The 19,624-nt window shown below is 46.6% G+C and overlaps 1 protein-coding gene across 1 annotated transcript; it reads right to left on the minus strand.

Moving 5' to 3' along the window:
• Positions 1-3,844: 3,844 nt before the first annotated feature.
• On the minus strand, positions 3,845-19,410 carry ets2 (v-ets avian erythroblastosis virus E26 oncogene homolog 2). The gene is made up of 10 exons (XM_079804071.1): positions 19,283-19,410; positions 18,776-18,829; positions 16,348-16,465; positions 16,075-16,194; positions 15,222-15,422; positions 14,827-14,886; positions 13,089-13,283; positions 7,558-7,818; positions 7,223-7,341; positions 3,845-5,547 (listed from the first exon to the last, which is right to left on the minus strand). The coding sequence occupies exons 2-10, from the start codon at positions 18,821-18,823 to the stop codon at positions 5,332-5,334; spliced, it is 1,338 nt and encodes a 445-aa protein (XP_079660197.1). The 5' UTR covers positions 18,824-18,829; positions 19,283-19,410; the 3' UTR covers positions 3,845-5,331.
• Positions 19,411-19,624: the final 214 nt, after the last annotated feature.

Raw genomic sequence — 19,624 nt, forward strand, 5'->3', positions numbered from 1 at the left:
TTTTACCTCCTCGACTACCCGGGCTGAAGTCCGCTTGGCCTGCCGGTACCTGTCAGCTGCCTCCGGAGTCCCACAAGCCATCCAGGCCCGATAGGACTCCTTCTTCAGCTTGACGGCATCCCTTACTTCCGGTGTCCACCACCGGGTTCTGGGATTGCCGCCTCGACAGGCACCGGAGACCTTACGGCCACAGCTCCGAGCGGCCGCAGCGACAATGGAGGTGGAGAACATGGTCCACTCAGACTCAATATCTCCAGACTCCCTCGGGATCCGGTCGAAGCTCTGCCGGAGGTGGGAGTTGAAGATCTCTCTGACAGGGGGCTCGGCCAAACGTTCCCAACAGACCCTTACAGTACGCTTGGGTCTGCCTAACCCGCCATCGGATCCAACTCACCACCAGGTGGTGATCAGTTGACAGCTCCGCCCCTCTCTTCACCCGAGTGTCCAAGACATATGGCCGAAGGTCTGATGACACGACCACAAAGTCGATCATCGACCTCCGGTCTAGGGTGTCCTGGTGCCACTGATGGACACCCTTATGCTTGAACATGGTGTTCGTTCTATCCCCCAGTAGAACGACTGAGTCTCCAGTCGGAGCACTTTCCAGAACCCCTCCCAGAGACTCCTAGAGGGCCGGGTACTCCCCACTGCTGTTTTGCCCGAAGGCACATAGGACAGTGAGAGACCTATCCCCGACCCAAAGGCACATATGACAGTGAGAGACCTATCCCCGACCCGAAGGCACATATGACAGTGAGAGACCTATCCCCGACCCAAAGGCACATATGACAGTGAGAGACCTATCCCCGACCCGAAGGCACATATGACAGTGAGAGACCTATCCCCGACCCAAAGGCACATATGACAGTGAGAGACCAATCCCCGACCCGAAGGCACATAGGACAGTGAGAGACCTATCCCCGACCCGAAGGCACATATGACAGTGAGAGACCTATCCCCGACCCGAAGGCACATAGGACAGTGAGAGACCTATCCCCGACCCGAAGGCACATAGGACAGTGAGAGACCTATCCCCGACCCGAAGGCACATAGGACAGTGAGAGACCTATCCCCGACCCGAAGGCACATAGGACAGTGAGAGACCTATCCCCGACCCGAAGGCACATATGACAGTGAGAGACCTATCCCCGACCCGAAGGCACATAGGACAGTGAGAGACCTATCCCCGACCCAAAGGCACATATGACAGTGAGAGACCAATCCCCGACCCGAAGGCACATAGGACAGTGAGAGACCTATCCCCGACCCGAAGGCACATATGACAGTGAGAGACCTATCCCCGACCCGGAGGCACATAGGACAGTGAGAGACCTATCCCCGACCCGAAGGCACATAGGACAGTGAGAGACCTATCCCCGAACCGAAGGCACATATGACAGTGAGAGACCTATCCCCGACCCAAAGGCACATATGACAGTGAGAGACCTATCCCCGACCCAAAGGCACATATGACAGTGAGAGACCTATCCCCGACCCGAAGGCACATAGGACAGTGAGAGACCTATCCCCGACCCGAAGGCACATAGGACAGTGAGAGACCTATCCCCGACCCGAAGGCACATAGGACAGTGAGAGACCTATCCCCGACCCGAAGGCACATAGGACAGTGAGAGACCTATCCCCGACCCGAAGGCACATAGGACAGTGAGAGACCTATCCCCGACCCAAAGGCACATATGACAGTGAGAGACCTATCCCCGACCCAAAGGCACATATGACAGTGAGAGACCTATCCCCGACCCGAAGGCACATATGACAGTGAGAGACCTATCCCCGACCCGAAGGCACATAGGACAGTGAGAGACCTATCCCCGACCCGAAGGCACATAGGACAGTGAGAGACCTATCCCCGACCCGAAGGCACATAGGACAGTGAGAGACCTATCCCCGACCCGAAGGCACATAGGACAGTGAGAGACCTATCCCCGACCCGAAGGCACATAGGATAGTGAGAGACCTATCCCCGACCCGAAGGCACATAGGACAGTGAGAGACCTATCCCCGACCCAAAGGCACATATGACAGTGAGAGACCTATCCCCGACCCGAAGGCACATAGGACAGTGAGAGACCTATCCCCAACCCGAAGGCGCAGGGAAGTGACCCTCTCGTTCACCAGGGTGAACTCCAACACATGGCGGGTGAGCTGGGAGGCTATAAGCAAACCCGCTCCAGCCCTCCGCCTCTCACCATGGGCAACTCCAGTGTGGTAGAGAGTCCAGCCTCTCTCAAGAAGTGTGGTTCCAGAGCCCAAGCTGTGTGTGGAGGTGAGCCCGACTATCTCTAGTCGGTACCTCTCGACCTCCCGCACAGGCTCAGGCTCCTTCCCCGCCAACGAGGTGACATTCCACATCCCTAAAGCCAGATTCTGTGTCCAGAGATCGGGTCGTCGGGGGCCTCGCCCGATCCACTAAGCACCGGCCCCTTATGCTCCCTCCTGCAGGTGGTGAGCCCACAGGAGGGGTAAAAACCCTTTATTATATTATTATATATAGACTAAAATACGTTTTGCTTGTTTTGCAGATGTTCCAGGGGAAACATATTAATGTTCATATGTACTTATGACTTACAGCAGAGTTGGACAGTAACTAAGAATATTTATTTTTTCTGGAAATGTATGACTTTAACTTCACTACATTTGGGGACACTAAGTTTTTCAACTAAACATTGAAATACATCTAATTAATAAAATAAATTAACCATATAAACTAAATTACTGATCTAATTATTGATCTAAAGCCCACACTGTCACTGTATGATAATTGAAATGAACTGATGACATCAGCGTTTTCTCCAGAATGGCTGAATAAAATTATGCTGCATTATTTTCCTGTTTAACACTGTAAAGCTGCTTTGAAACAATCTGCATTGTTAAAAGTGCTATATAAATAAAGTTGACTAGACTTGACTTGACTTGAAAGACAAAAATCATACTTCTTACTCCACTACATTTCTATCAAGGTCCTCAAAGTCGAAGTCGTTTCTGTAGCAGCTTTGCAAGTCAGTGGAGGAATTTTTTTGTTTTTTTGCAGATTATTTTGCCTATCAGTATCACTTTTGTAGGGTCATATGAAGTTTCCCAACATTTTTTGAACACTGATCAGTTTACAGAGAAATGGAAGTGTGTGCACACATGGCCATACTTAGAGTGTTTCAGTTTTCTCAAAATATTAAAGAGTAGTTTCGTTGGCATACACTTTATGAATGTCTCATAAAATGTTAAAAAATGTAAATGTCTGGGAGAAACATATGGATGAATCTGGAAAAGCATGATGAAAGAGCTCAGTTTGTGCCTCTCAGATGAGCACGAGCACTGAATAGAGCTTTCTTTTGCGTTTTTTTCACACTTAAAGAGACCAATACACACAAAATGTCCATTTTCATTTTGGAAAGTTTTCACGTAAACAAAGTTGATTATGTCTTAAGTGAATGTAAACAGTTGGGGGAATATCAGATGAGTATCAGTGTGTAGGATTTGTGCATTATGCCTTAAAGTGACAGCAGCTTTGTGAAGAGTTTTGTAATTTTTATACAAGTATTTAAATTAGTTCAAGGTGGTCGTATTCATACAACAATGCAACAATAATGCATTGACACAAAAAAGGAAATTTACTTTTGATACTTAAGTACTTTTAAAAGCAAATACTTCTGTACTTTTACTTACGTAAAAATATTTTTTTACAACTTTCACTTGTAACGGAGTAATATTTGACCAGCAGTGCTTCTACTTTCACTCGAGTAATGGAGTTGTGTAGTTTGTCCAGCTCTGATCGTCCAGTCTAAGAGAAAATCTGTTCAGAGAGAAAACGGCTCCACACGTCACAGCAGATCAGCAGAGTTTATTTGTTGACTTTCACAGAGATATTAAACTGTTCTCAGTGTGTTAATGACAGAGAGATGCACGTCTGGGCAGATTCTCATCACACACACACACACACAAACACAGAACATGTTTCCACCAGTGTAAGCCACTCGGTTCAACACACACTCTCCCCCTAGAAACGGTTATCAATAAATCTCTAGTTCATAGATCATCTGTAACATAAACACACACACACACGCGCACGCACGCACGCACACGCACACGCACACACACACACACACACTCCCCCTAGAAACATTTATCAATAAATCTCTCATCATAGATCATCTGTATACACACACACACACACATCTCTAGTTCATAGATCATCTGTAAAATAAAAACAATCAAACACACACACACACACACGATTGTTTTTGTGAAATGTAATGGTTTTTATACCGTACAAACCGTATTTTCTATCCCCTTACACTGCCCCTAAACCTACCCATCACACACACACACACACACACACACACACTGCCCCTAAACCTGCCCATCACACACACACACACACACACACACACTCTCCCCCTAGAAACATTTATAAATAAATCTCTCGTTCAAAGATCATCTGTAAAATAAAAACAAACACACACACACACACACACACACACACACACACACACACACACACACACACACACACACACACACACACACACACACACACACACACACACACACACACACACTCTCCCCCTAGAAACATTTATCAATAAATCTCTCATCATAGATCATCTGTACACACACACACACACACACACGTATCAATAAATCGCTAGTTCATAGATCATCTGTAAAATAAACACACACACACACACACACACACACACACACACACACACACACACACACACACACACACACACACACACACACACAGTAGAGATGAGTGATCACATGATGTCTGTATAAATAATAACAATAGTCCAGGGAGCGTTCTGGCAGAGTTATGAACAAGCGTTCGTCCAGTGACGTTAAGGGAACGTTCCTTCAGCGTTATCCAGTCTTTAAATCCCATAATGCTCACATCACAACAGCAACAAAACACATTTAAAAAAGACATTATCAGTGTTGAGAGAACATTCAGAAAGAACATCAGAGGTCAGTAAAGCTCCAGCTGTGGTCCTGAAGCAAACACACGCTCCGCCTCCGCAGCTCCGCCCCCTCGGCCGGAGCGGCCAATCACACACCAGCTCATAAAGAAACACAAGATCATTTCTCACAGGACACACAGGAGAACAGAAGCGGCTCCAGGACCAGAAATCAAAGCAAAGCTAGAGTTGAGAGTGCTCTCTCCATCTGAGGAGATCGTGAAGATCGTCCAATCAGAACACACTCCGTCTGTTGGTGAGGACGGAGCTCAGCCGCTGAAGGGCCGCAGTGGCCCAGCGCCGGAAACACACACAGGGGCCCTCGAGGGCCCGCGCCGCCCGGGGCTCCGCCTCAGTCCTCGGTGTCCGGCCGCACTCCCAGCATGCAGTGCAGCTCCTCCACCCTGTAGCCCAGCAGGTTCTGCAGGTCGCACACGAAGCGGTAGACGTAGCGCTTGCCCGACGTCTTGTGGATGATGTTCTTATCGTAGTAGTAGCGCAATCCTCGACTCAGCTTCTCGTAGTTCATCTTCGGCTTATTCTTCCTCTTCCCCCAGCGCCGGGCCACCTGAGGACACACACACACACACACACACACATTACAGATCATCTCAATCAATGAACACATGGAAACAATCATTCTGATTAATACAAATAAGAACATTCATTAATAATAAATAAATGCATTAGATTAAAATTCGTTGACTAAAACTGAATATATATATAAAAAAAAAAAAATACAAAAATAACATTTATTTAAATAAAAATAAATAATTAATGCATTCAATTTTAAACAAATTGACCAAAACAAATAAATAGAAATTTATTTAAATAAATTAATAAATTAAAACTTGATTGAAATAAATACAAATAAGAAAATAAATAATTTATTAATGCATTAGATTAAAATTAATTGACTATAATTATTTAAAAAAAAATTTAAATACAGAAATAACATTTAAATAAAAATAAATAATTAATGCATTTGATTTAAAATTAATTGACCAAAACCAAATTTTTTTTATAAATTAATAAATGAAAACATTGATAAAAAAATAAAACTTGATTAAAATAAAAATAAGAAAATAAATAAATAATTTATTTATTAATGCATTAGATTAAAATTAATTGATTAAAACTGAAATAATTTTATTTAAATAAATTTGTTTTGAAAAATAAATCAATAATTTATTTAAATAAATGAAAACTTGATTACAATAAATTAATTTGAAAGTAAAAATAAAAGTAAAAATAAGAAAATAAATAAATAATGCATTTGAAATAATAGTATTTAAATAAATTAATTTGATTAAAATAAATAAAATAAGAAAATAAATAAATAATTTATTAATGCATTAGATTAACATTAATTGATTAAAACTGAAATAATTTAATTTAAATAAATTAATAAATGAAAAAATTTATTGAAATAAATTTATTTGATTTACATAAATAAAAAGAAAATAAATTAATGCATTAGAATTAAATTAATTTACTAAAACTGAAATAATATAATTTATTTAAAAAAAATAAAGAAATAGAATTTTATTTAAATAATTCTGTTTTATTCAATTAATTTTAATCTAATTCATTAATAAATTATTATTTATTTTCTTTTATTTCTTTTATCAATGTTTTCATTTATTAATTTATGTAAATAAAATGTTATTTATTTGTTTTGGTCAATTCATTTTAAATCTAATGCATTAATTATTTATTTTTATTTAAATAAAATTCTTAGATTTAAAATGAATTGACCACAACAAATAAATAACATTTTATTTACATAAATTAATAAATGAAAAAATTGATAAAAGAAATAAAAGAAAATAAATGATAATTTATTAATGAATTAGATTCAAATTAATTGAATAAAACAGAAATACAATTTTATTTAAATAAATTTGATTAAACAAAAATAATCAATACAATTTAATCTAAATAAAATTAAATAATGCATTAGATTAAAATGAATTGACTAAAACAAATTAATAAAGGAAAACATTGATAAAAATAAAACTTATTTAAAATAAATAAATAATAAATGCATTAGATTAAAATGAATTTATATTTTTTATTATTTATTGAATTGACTAAAGCAGAATAAACATTTATTTAAATTGTATTTTTTTATTTTAATCCAATGTTTTTATTTATTAATTTATTGAATTGAACTAAAAAATAATAATATTTGAAACTTACAAATAAGAAAAGCATAGTAAATAAATGTTTAAAATAAAGACCTCGTCGGGGTCGGTGAGTTTGAACTCCCAGCCGTCGGCCGTCCAGCTGATGATGCTCTGGCAGCTGGAGTCGGTCAGAAGCTCCAGCAGGAACTGCCACAGCTGGATCGGCCCACTTCCTGTGCAGCACCAGGGACACACATGTTAAAGGCGCAGTGGTTGGTGTGAGAGTGAGGTGTGTGTGAGAGAGAGTGAGGTGTGTGTGAGAGTGAGTGAGGTGTGTGTGTGAGAGAGAGAGAGAGAGGTGTGTGTGTGTGTGTGTGTGTGTGTGATGTGTGTGTGAGAGTGAGGTGTGTGTGTGTGTGCGTGAGTGAGGTGTGTGAGGGGAGACGCACCGGTGAAGCCGGCGAGCACAGCGGCGGGGATGACGGGTTTGCCCTGCTCCAGAGGCTCGTTCCTCTCCTGGACGTAATCTTTGAAGGACAGCCCCTGATTGGCCAGACCCAGCGGAGCCGAGCTGAACTCCTCCTCGAAGCTGTCGAAGGACGGGACGCGCTGGGCATCAGTGAGAGAAGAGCGGCTCCCCCAGGAGGACAGAACACACTCTGGGCCCTCAGGGTCCACACTCTCCACAGACGTCTGATCACGGGACGGCACTGAAGAGGAACAGCACACTCTACATCAACTCTACTGCGCACTCTACATCAACTCTACTGCGCACTCTACATCAACTCTACTGCGCACTCTACATCAACTCTACTGCGCACTCTACATCAACTCTACTGCGCACTCTACATCAACTCTACTGCGCACTCTACATCAACTCTACTGCGCACTCTACATCAACTCTACTGCGCACTCTACATCAACCCCGACCCCTAACTCTACATCAACCCCGACCCCGACTCTACATCAACCCCGACCCTAACTCTACATCAACCCCGACCCCTAACTCTACATCAACCCCGACCCCGGCTCTACATCAACCCCGACCCCGACTCTACATCAACCCCGACCCCTAACTCTACATCAACCCCGACCCCGACTCTACATCAACCCCGACCCCTAACTCTACATCAACCCCGACCCCGGCTCTACATCAACCCCGACCCCAACTCTACATCAACCCCGACCCCGGCTCTACATCAACCCCGACCCCGACTCTACATCAACCCCGACCCCTAACTCTACATCAACCCCGACCCCGACTCTACATCAACCCCGACCCCGACTCTACATCAACCCCGACCCCGGCTCTACATCAACCCCGACCCCGGCTCTACATCAACCCCGACCCCGACTCTACATCAACCCCGACCCCGGCTCTACATCAACCCCGACCCCGGCTCTACATCAACCCCGACTCTACATCAACCCCGACCCCGACTCTACATCAACCCCGACCCCGACTCTACATCAACCCCGACCCCGACTCTACATCAACCCCGGCTCTACATCAACCCCGACCCCGGCTCTACATCAACCCCGACCCCGGCTCTACATCAACCCCGACCCCGGCTCTACATCAACCCCGACCCCGGCTCTACATCAACCCCGACCCCGACTCTACATCAACCCCGACTCTACATCAACCCCGACCCCGGCTCTACATCAACCCCGACCCCGACTCTACATCAACCCCGACCCGACTCTACATCAACCCCAACTCTACATCAACCCCGACCCGACTCTACATCAACCCCAACTCTACATCAACCCCGACCCCGACTCTACATCAACCCCGACTCTACATCAACCCCGACTCTACATCAACCCCGACTCTACATCAACCCCGACTCTACATCAACCCCGACTCTACATCAACCCCGACCCCGGCTCTACATCAACCCCGACCCCGGCTCTACATCAACCACGACTCTACATCAACCCCGACTCTACATCAACCCCGACCCCGGCTCTACATCAACCCCGACCCCGACTCTACATCAACCCCGACCCCGGCTCTACATCAACCCCGACCCCGGCTCTACATCAACCCCGACCCCGGCTCTACATCAACCCCAACCCCGGCTCTACATCGACCCCAACCCTAACTCTACATCAACCCCAACCCCGGCTCTACATCAACCCCAACCCCGGCTCTACATCAACCCCAACCCCGGCTCTACATCGACCCCAACCCTAACTCTACATCAACCCCGACCCCGACTCTACATCAACCCCGACCCCGGCTCTACATCAACCCCAACCCCGGCTCTACATCAACCCCAACCCCGGCTCTACATCGACCCCAACCCTAACTCTACATCAACCCCGACCCCGACTCTACATCAACCCCGACCCCGGCTCTACATCAACCCCGACCCCAACTCTACATCAACCCCAACCCCAACTCTACAACAACCCCAACCCCGGCTCTACATCGACCCCGACCCCAACTCTACATCAACCCCGACCCCAACTCTACATCGACCCCAACCCTAACTCTACATCAACCCCGACCCCGGCTCTACATCAACCCCGACCCCGGCTCTACATCAACCCACACCCCGGCTCTACATCAACCCCAACCCTAACTCTACATCAACCCCGACCCCGGCTCTACATCAACCCCAACCCCGGCTCTACATCGACCCCAACCCCGGCTCTACATCAACCCCAACCCCGGCTCTACATCGACCCCAACCCTAACTCTACATCAACCCCAACCCCGGCTCTACATCAACCCCAACCCCGGCTCTACAACGACCCCAACCCTAACTCTACATCAACCCCAACCCCGGCTCTACATCGACCCCAACCCTAACTCTACATCAACCCCGACCCCGGCTCTACATCAACCCCGACCCCGGCTCTACATCAACCCCGACCCCGGCTCTACATCGACCCCAACCCTAACTCTACATCAACCCCAACCCCGGCTCTACATCAACCCCGACCCCGGCTCTACATCAACCCCAACCCCGGCTCTACATCGACCCCAACCCTAACTCTACATCAACCCCAAACCCGGCTCTACATCAACCCCGACCCCGGCTCTACATCAACCCCGACCCCGGCTCTACATCGACCCCAACCCTAACTCTACATCAACCCCAAACCCGGCTCTACATCAACCCCGACCCCGGCTCTACATCAACCCCAACCCTAACTCTACATCAACCCCAACCCCGGCTCTACATCAACCCCAACCCCGGCTCTACATCGACCCCAACCCTAACTCTACATCGACCCCAACCCCGGCTCTACATCGACCCCAACCCTAACTCTACATCAACCCCAACCCCGGCTCTACATCAACCCCGACCCCGGCTCTACATCAACCCCAACCCTAACTCTACATCAACCCCAACCCCGGCTCTACATCAACCCCAACCCCGGCTCTACATCGACCCCAACCCTAACTCTACATCAACCCCAACCCCGGCTCTACATCGACCCCAACCCTAACTCTACATCAACCCCAACCCTGGCTCTACATCAACCCCAACCCCGGCTCTACATCAACCCCAACCCCGGCTCTACATCGACCCCAACCCTAACTCTACATCAACCCCGACCCCAACTCTACATCAACCCCAACCCCGGCTCTACATCAACCCCGACCCCGACTCTACATCAACCCCGACCCCGGCTCTACATCAACCCCGACCCCGGCTCTACATCAACCCGACCCCAACTCTACATCAACCCCGACCCCGGCTCTACATCAACCCGACCCCAACTCTACATCAACCCCGACCCCGGCTCTACATCAACCCCAACCCCGGCTCTACATCGACCCCAACCCTAACTCTACATCAACCCCAACCCCGGCTCTACATCAACCCGACCCCGGCTCTACATCAACCCGACCCCAACTCTACATCAACCCCAACCCCGGCTCTACATCAACCCGACCCCAACTCTACATCAACCCCGACCCCGGCTCTACATCAACCCCAACCCCGGCTCTACATCGACCCCAACCCTAACTCTACATCAACCCCGACCCCGGCTCTACATCAACCCCAACCCCGGCTCTACATCGACCCCAACCCTAACTCTACATCAACCCCAACCCCGGCTCTACATCAACCCCGACCCCGACTCTACATCAACCCCGACCCCGGCTCTACATCAACCCCGACCCCGACTCTACATCAACCCCAACTCTACATCAACCCCGACCCCAACTCTACATCAACCCCAACCCCGGCTCTACATCAACCCCAACCCCGGCTCTACATCGACCCCAACCCTAACTCTACATCAACCCCAACCCCGGCTCTACATCAACCCCAACCCCGGCTCTACATCAACCCCAACCCCGGCTCTACATCGACCCCAACCCTAACTCTACATCAACCCCGACCCCAACTCTACATCAACCCCAACCCCGGCTCTACATCAACCCCGACCCCGACTCTACATCAACCCCGACCCCGGCTCTACATCAACCCCGACCCCGGCTCTACATCAACCCGACCCCAACTCTACATCAACCCCGACCCCGGCTCTACATCAACCCGACCCCAACTCTACATCAACCCCGACCCCGGCTCTACATCAACCCCAACCCCGGCTCTACATCGACCCCAACCCTAACTCTACATCAACCCCGACCCCAACTCTACATCAACCCCAACCCCGGCTCTACATCAACCCCGACCCCGACTCTACATCAACCCCGACCCCGGCTCTACATCAACCCCGACCCCGACTCTACATCAACCCCAACTCTACATCAACCCCGACCCCAACTCTACATCAACCCCAACCCCGGCTCTACATCAACCCCGACCCCGGCTCTACATCAACCCCAACCCCGGCTCTACATCGACCCCAACCCTAACTCTACATCAACCCCGACCCCAACTCTACATCAACCCCAACCCCGGCTCTACATCAACCCCGACCCCGGCTCTACATCGACCCAGACCCCGGCTCTACATCGACCCCAACCCTAACTCTACATCAACCCCGACCCCAACTCTACATCAACCCCAACCCCGGCTCTACATCGACCCCAACCCTAACTCTACATCAACCCCGACCCCAACTCTACATCAACCCCAACCCCGGCTCTACATCAACCCCAACCCCGGCTCTACATCAACCTCGACCCCAACTCTACATCAACCCCAAACCCGGCTCTACATCGACCCCAACCCCGGCTCTACATCAACCCCAACCCCGGCTCTACATCAACCCCGACCCCAACTCTACATCAACCCCAAACCCGGCTCTACATCGACCCCGACCCCGGCTCTACATCAACCCCAACCCCAACTCTACATCAACCCCAAACCCGGCTCTACATCAACCCCAACCCCGGCTCTACATCAACCCCAACCCCAACTCTACATCAACCCCAACCCCAACTCTACATCAACCCCAAACCCGGCTCTACATCGACCCCGACCCCGGCTCTACATCAACCACAACCCCGGCTCTACATCAACCACAACCCCAGCTCTACATCAACCCCAACCCCGGCTCTACATCGACCCCAAACCCGGCTCTACATCGACCCCGACCCCGGCTCTACATCAACCACAACCCCGGCTCTACATCAACCACAACCCCAGCTCTACATCAACCCCGACCCCAACTCTACATCAACCCCAACCCCGGCTCTACATCGACCCCAACCCTAACTCTACATCAACCCCGACCCCGACTCTACATCAACCCCGACCCCGGCTCTACATCGACCCCGACCCCTAACTCTACATCGACCCCGACCCCGGCTCTACATCAACCCCGACCCCTAACTCTACATCAACCCCAACCTTAACTCTACATCAACCCCAACTCCCCATTACTTGTAATGCGTTACTTTACTCGTTACATCAAAAAAGTAATCTGATTACGTAATCTCGTCAGGGTCAGGGTTAGGGTCATGGGTCATGGGTCAGGGTCATGGGTCATGGGTCAGGGTTAGGGTCATGGGTCAGGGTCATGGGTCAGGGTGAGATCTGACCTGCTGTATTGAGACGCGGAGCAGCTTTGGCGCTGGAGAACTCCTTCATGGATCTGACGCTGACGGAGCTGAGCTGAGGTTTGGGATACATGGAGAGCTCCTGCAGGGCCGAATCATCAGACGTCTCGAAGAGCTCGCGGAGGAGACTGCTGCGGTTATCAGGAACCTTCAGAGAACATTCCTCCAGACTGAGACCTACACACACACACACACACATCATCACTGTAGTCGGATCCCATCAGACGTCATCACACTTTCCACCGCTGACTAATCACATGATCACACGTGTTCTGGAATGTTTTGTGTAACATAAACTTGATCATTGGATAAAGCCACGGTCAAAATTCTTTTGTTGAAGTATTAGAGTTAAATATTTCTATTTGGGATTTCTCTTTTCATCACTGCCAACAGAGAAAACCTCTGACAGATTCTTAAACCACATTTACTGGAGAAGCAAAGACATCTTGTGAAAGTGATTTTATGATTCAAACCAGAGCAAATCTCTGCCCATGAACACACACATCAGCTTCAGTCATATGAGCGTGATCTTCATCAGGTGTGTGTGTTTCTTGTTTTAGGGTGTTTTCACACGTGGGTCCTCTTTAAAAGAACCGAACTCAGACTGCTTTAAGTGGACCAAAAGGTGAACCCAGTGAAGAAGGACCCAGTTCTCTTCACGTTCACACTGTCCCTGAAAGAGGACTCAGATCCTTTTTTGGTCCACTTTAGAAGAAATGTGGTCTCAGACCCGTTTGTGTTCACACTTGTGGTTGGATCTAGTCCAGTTCAGTGTTTGATGGCTGACCCGATGGCCTTCAACATTCAATCCCATTCACTTACATTGTTTGTGCCTCGGTAACCAAGATATGTATTTGTAAAAAATGTATTTCGCTACAAATGAATTGAGTTGTTTATCTTTTTACACCAAAAAAATATTTTTTGCAATACTACATATTCTTGCACTAGCGATATCACACATCCACCTTTGTAAAGAACATTTTGAATAGTTTTCCTTGATGTTTATTTTATTGCAGAAGGCAATGATAACATCAGCATACGAAAAATAAACAATACAATAAAATAATTTAAAAAGATGCATATTAAATAAACTGCTTTAAAATGTCCAGGTAAAGTAGGTTTGCCTTAAAACAGCATCTTAGAAATGGAACTGGAAAACTGCAAAGGCTAGTAATGCAGATGTTTACATTCACTTAAAACAAAACCACCGGTTTATGTGAATCTTGTGTGTTTTTGACACTTTAAAATAAATGCAATAGGATTCCGTTCAGTACACGATGGTTTATGTGTGCTTGCGCTTGTGCTCGTGACACCAGTTTAAACTAAAGGTGCGCAGCTTCTCTCTTACACTGTTCAGAAGTGGTTGAAATGGCAATAAACAAGTGTAAGTTGTGAAGGAATAATTGTAGAGAATTGCCAGAAGCAGCAGCCGTGATGAATAGATTTGTACATCTGATGAACAAACTACACTGGAATTCGCGAACGGAAAAATCAAGTAAGCCCAGAGCGGTTTGTGTTCAGATTGTGTGTTTTTATGACGACATCGAACCGAACCCACACCACCTCCTGAGATGATCTCGGCTCGGTCCGCTTTAAACGGGTCTGAGATCGTTTGGAGTGTTCACATATGGGCCAAAATCACGCCGACCGCGCTCAGACCCCCTGAAAAGACCAAGTGTGAAAACACCCTAAGCTCAAACTCAGAAAACGAGACACTCACAGCCAGAGCCGCTCGTCCATCCGCACGCCGACCCCTTCCCCTCACCGGCCTCCTGACCGCCTGCAGAACACACACACACACACACACGGGTTAACCTCAACAGACACACACACACACACACACACACACGGGTTAACCTCAATAGACACACACACACACACACACACACACACGGGTTAACCTCAACAGACACACACACACACACACACACACACACACACACACACACGGGTTAACCTCAACAGACACACACACACACACACACACACACGGGTTAACCTCAACAGACACACACACACACACACACACACACACACACACACACACTCACACACACACACCGATCAGACGCCAGCTCCACATCACACCTGAGCTGAGCCCAGAGCCCGTCTTACCTCTCATCATCTGCTCCAGATGTTCCCACAGAATATCTCCCACGAAATCCGGCGCCAGATCCAGGAAGTCGTCCTTGCCCAGGTCGCAGAGCTCCTGCCCGCTCAGGTCAAACTTACAGAAGTTGATGTTGGTGAGACTGAACTCTCCGGACGCCCAGTAGAGCCACTGCGACACCTGCTGCTTACTCCAGCGGCGCGGGTCTGCGGGACAGAGATCGTTACACACACAGCGTCCTCAGAACACACACACACACACACTCACACACAGCCCCTAAACCTACCCATCACACACACACACACACACACACACACACACACACACACACACTGCCCCTGCCCCTAAACCTACCCATCACACACACACACACACACACACTGCCCCTGCCCCTAAACCTACCCATCACACACACACACACACACACACACACTGCCCCTGCCCCTAAACCTACCCATCACACACACACACACACACACACACACACACACTGCCCCTAAACCTACCCATCACACACACACACACACACACACACACACTGCCCCTGCCCCTAAACCTACCCATCACACACACACACACACACACACACACACACACACACACACACTGCCCCTACCCATCACACACACACACACACACACTGCCCCTACCCATCACAGGAGACATTCTGCATTTTTACATTTTCAAAAAACATCACTTAGTCTGATTTATAAGATGTTTTCCTCATGGGGACCTAAAAATGTCCCCACAAGGACGAGGATTTCGGATATTGCCATCTTTGTCCCCATAACGTAGGGATTACCAGTCCACACACACACAAACACACACACACAAACACACACACACAAACACACTCACTGTCGGAGATGCCGCAGATGCGCTGGACCTTGGAGAAGCCGTTGAAACTGTCCTTCAGAGCCTGGCTCACCACGGCTTTACTGCAGGGCGTCAGCAGAGGCACTGAACACACACCCACATCTGAAACACACACACACACACGTCAGACCACTGCAGATGTGCTGGGACCTACAGGAGTGTGTGTGTGTGTGTGTGTGTGTGTGTGTGTGTGTGTGTGTGTGTGTGTGTGTGTGTGTGTGTGTGTGTGTGTGTGTGTGTGTGTGTGTGAGTTACCCTGAGAGAAGCAGTCCAGGCCGGACGGGACCTCCTGCGCCGCCGCCTCCTCCACCAGCGGATAGAAGCTCGAGAACAGAGACATGGGGTCGTCACACACCTCGAACGCCGCCTGACGCTGAGGAACACACACACACACACACGGGTTAACTTCAACACACACACACACACACACACACACACACAGCTCGAGAACAGAGACATGGGGTCGTCACACACCTCGAACGCCGCCTGACGCTGAGGAACACACACGGGTTAACACACACACACACACACACACACACACACACACACACACACACACACACACACACACACACACACACACACACACACACACACACACACACACACACACACACACACACACACACACACACACACACACACACACACACACACACACACACACACACACACACACACACACACACACACACACACACACACACACACACACACACACACACACACACACACACACACACACACACACACACACACACACCTCTAGGCTAGATTGAGTTTTGCTGCTCCTGTTAATTGTTAAGTCCACCTGCAACTATAGTGGCCGCAGTGTATAGTTTTCATTTTGCTTCTGTAAGTATTTTTCTAGATATTATCCATGTTTCATATCTCAATGACACGCAAGCAGACAAACAAATAAAGGATTTCAAGGAAAAAATGTGGAAATTCAGACAAGTAATGAGTTTACATTTACATTATTATCTGAAATCGCCTGCTACAGTCAGCCATTGAATTATATGGGACTTTTGATTTTATTTTTTGTAAGATGTAATTTTTTCGTCATTCTATTTATTTATTTTCAACTTTTTGATACACAATGCCCTGTGTGGCAACTTAACGGCTGCTCTATGTTCCACCACTTTAAGACTTTATTTGTTTTTTTGTTCAAAAGATTATAAAACAGAAGCAGCTTTTTTGAGTTTGCATTTAATGTTCTTCGACTTTTATGCATAATACATTTTTTTATGAACAAAGATTGATCTGTTGAAAGCAGTTGTTTTGAGTTAGATGTTCAATGTTCTCCTCTTATCCACATTCAAATTTCAAGACAAAAAAACAAACCTGGGGAAAATACATGCGGAACATGTTCACATATGACACTATTAACATGACTATATGCAGGAAACATTTGGGCACAAATGGGTTAAGTATTTATAAAAACTGCTCTTATAGTTACTCCAACACTTAAAAAGCTAATTATGACTTAAATTATACACTAATAAATTGCACATACAAAAATGCTACAAAGAACGTTGGAGGATATTTAACAAATTACGACTCTTAAAATGAGTCTAAAATGCTTTTATAGTCACTCCAACACTTAACCAAGCAAATTATGACTTGAAGGATCAACTGTAATAAATGGTTCATACACAAATGCTAGAAAGAATGTTCAAGGATATTTACCAAATATTAACTGTGCAAAAACTCTCTTACGGACACTTCATCAAATGATGACCCATAAACTGGATGAACTATATCCTCTACAAACAAAAGTGCGATTATGGATACACTGTACTTACCACTACATAATTAAAAAATATATAAGTTATTGCAGCTCTATCCCTTTCTTAAATAATAAAAGATGAACAGTTGTTTCTGGAATTTCTATTCACCTTCAAAATTTACGCAGCATTAAAATTTGGCTCGTCTGGATTTCCTTATTGTCAGTGAAGTTATGTTTGTAATGCATAGAAAACTAGCAAGAGATCGCTTAGTGACAGCAATGAAACGTCCAATATTAGTTGATAATATTGATAATACGAAATAAATTTATTTCGTTTGACACCTCACCTCAACTCACTCACACACACACACACACACACACACGTTAACCTCAACACACGCCATGAAATCAAAACTTCTGTAACTTTTATACTCTTTCATTTGTGAAGTTCTGATGAGTTTATTACAAACATTTAAACTCAGATCTTTGCCACACACACACACACACACACACACACACACACACACACACACACACACACACACACACACACACACACACACACACACACACACACACACACACACACACACACACACACACACACACACACACACACACACACACACACACGCAATAATGAAACTTGATTGAGTTCAAACTGGCACAAGCAGGAAAAACCCAGAGGACACGCCCTTACGCATGACATCATCACTCAAACGCGCGCAATCTGCCTGTAAAAGCGCACGACCAAATATGGCCTTCCAGTTCCGTGCCAGCGTGGGCGAAACCGAGCTGACCTCCAATGAATTTACAGCAGCCCTTCCTCTCGACCAATCGCAGCACAGACAGCGCACTCACATCTGGGTGCGTGACATCATGTACACAAACCCGACACACTACATCTGGAATATAATAAAAACAACATAAAGTATAAATACATGCTGCTCTCACCTTCAGTGTGTTTCTGAATCCCGGTAAAATAGGCTCCATGTTGCACATTGAGACCTGAGAACGCAACACGATATTTATGATCAAACTAATACGTATTATTATTATTAATTTCTATTAATCTAACATAAAATCAACAACATTAAACGAGTCCATTTTAAAGTGTCTAATGTAACTAGATTAAATGTATTAAACATTAATGTCTGATCAGAAGTGAATCTGACAATCAAAGTTTCTGCGAGTCAAACGCGAATGTGATTCACGAGTCATGACTCACTGATTCACTGACTCACTGATGAGCGAGCAGTGTAGAATGCGATTCATAAACATTATATAACACACTACAGTACTTGATTTAGTCATTATCTCAAACAGATTATAATGTATATTTCACATCACAACTGCAGAAAATACATAGAATCACTATAAACAGAATCAAAATCAATAGAACAGACTCTGTGTGTGTCAGATATGAAATATTGCGGTATTGATGGGGTTAAAGCTGCTCACCTGTTAGAAATAGATCACCTGAGCTGCGGTTAGTTTTATTCCTCTGATCGATCACAGTCTGATATTTATCGATCAGCTGTTATGTGTGTGTGTGTGTGTGTGTGTGTCGATGGTTGTGTCTCGTCTGTGCGCGCGAGTCAATCTCCAGCGTTTATGAGCGAGTTCAGCGCGCGCGTGCACGCGTGATGATGATGGTGGGAGGGACGAAAGAAACAACAGGGCCGCGCGCGCGCGCACACGAGCCAGTGCAACTTTCTGATTTGAGTTAAAATGATATTGAATACATGCATGAACGAGCTGGAAAACAATTATAATCATTTTTAATAAAGCATAACAATTAAA

Source organism: Gobio gobio, assembly GCF_949357685.1.
Source record: "Gobio gobio genome assembly, chromosome: 22".
NCBI classification, from domain to species: Eukaryota; Metazoa; Chordata; class Actinopteri; order Cypriniformes; family Gobionidae; genus Gobio; species Gobio gobio.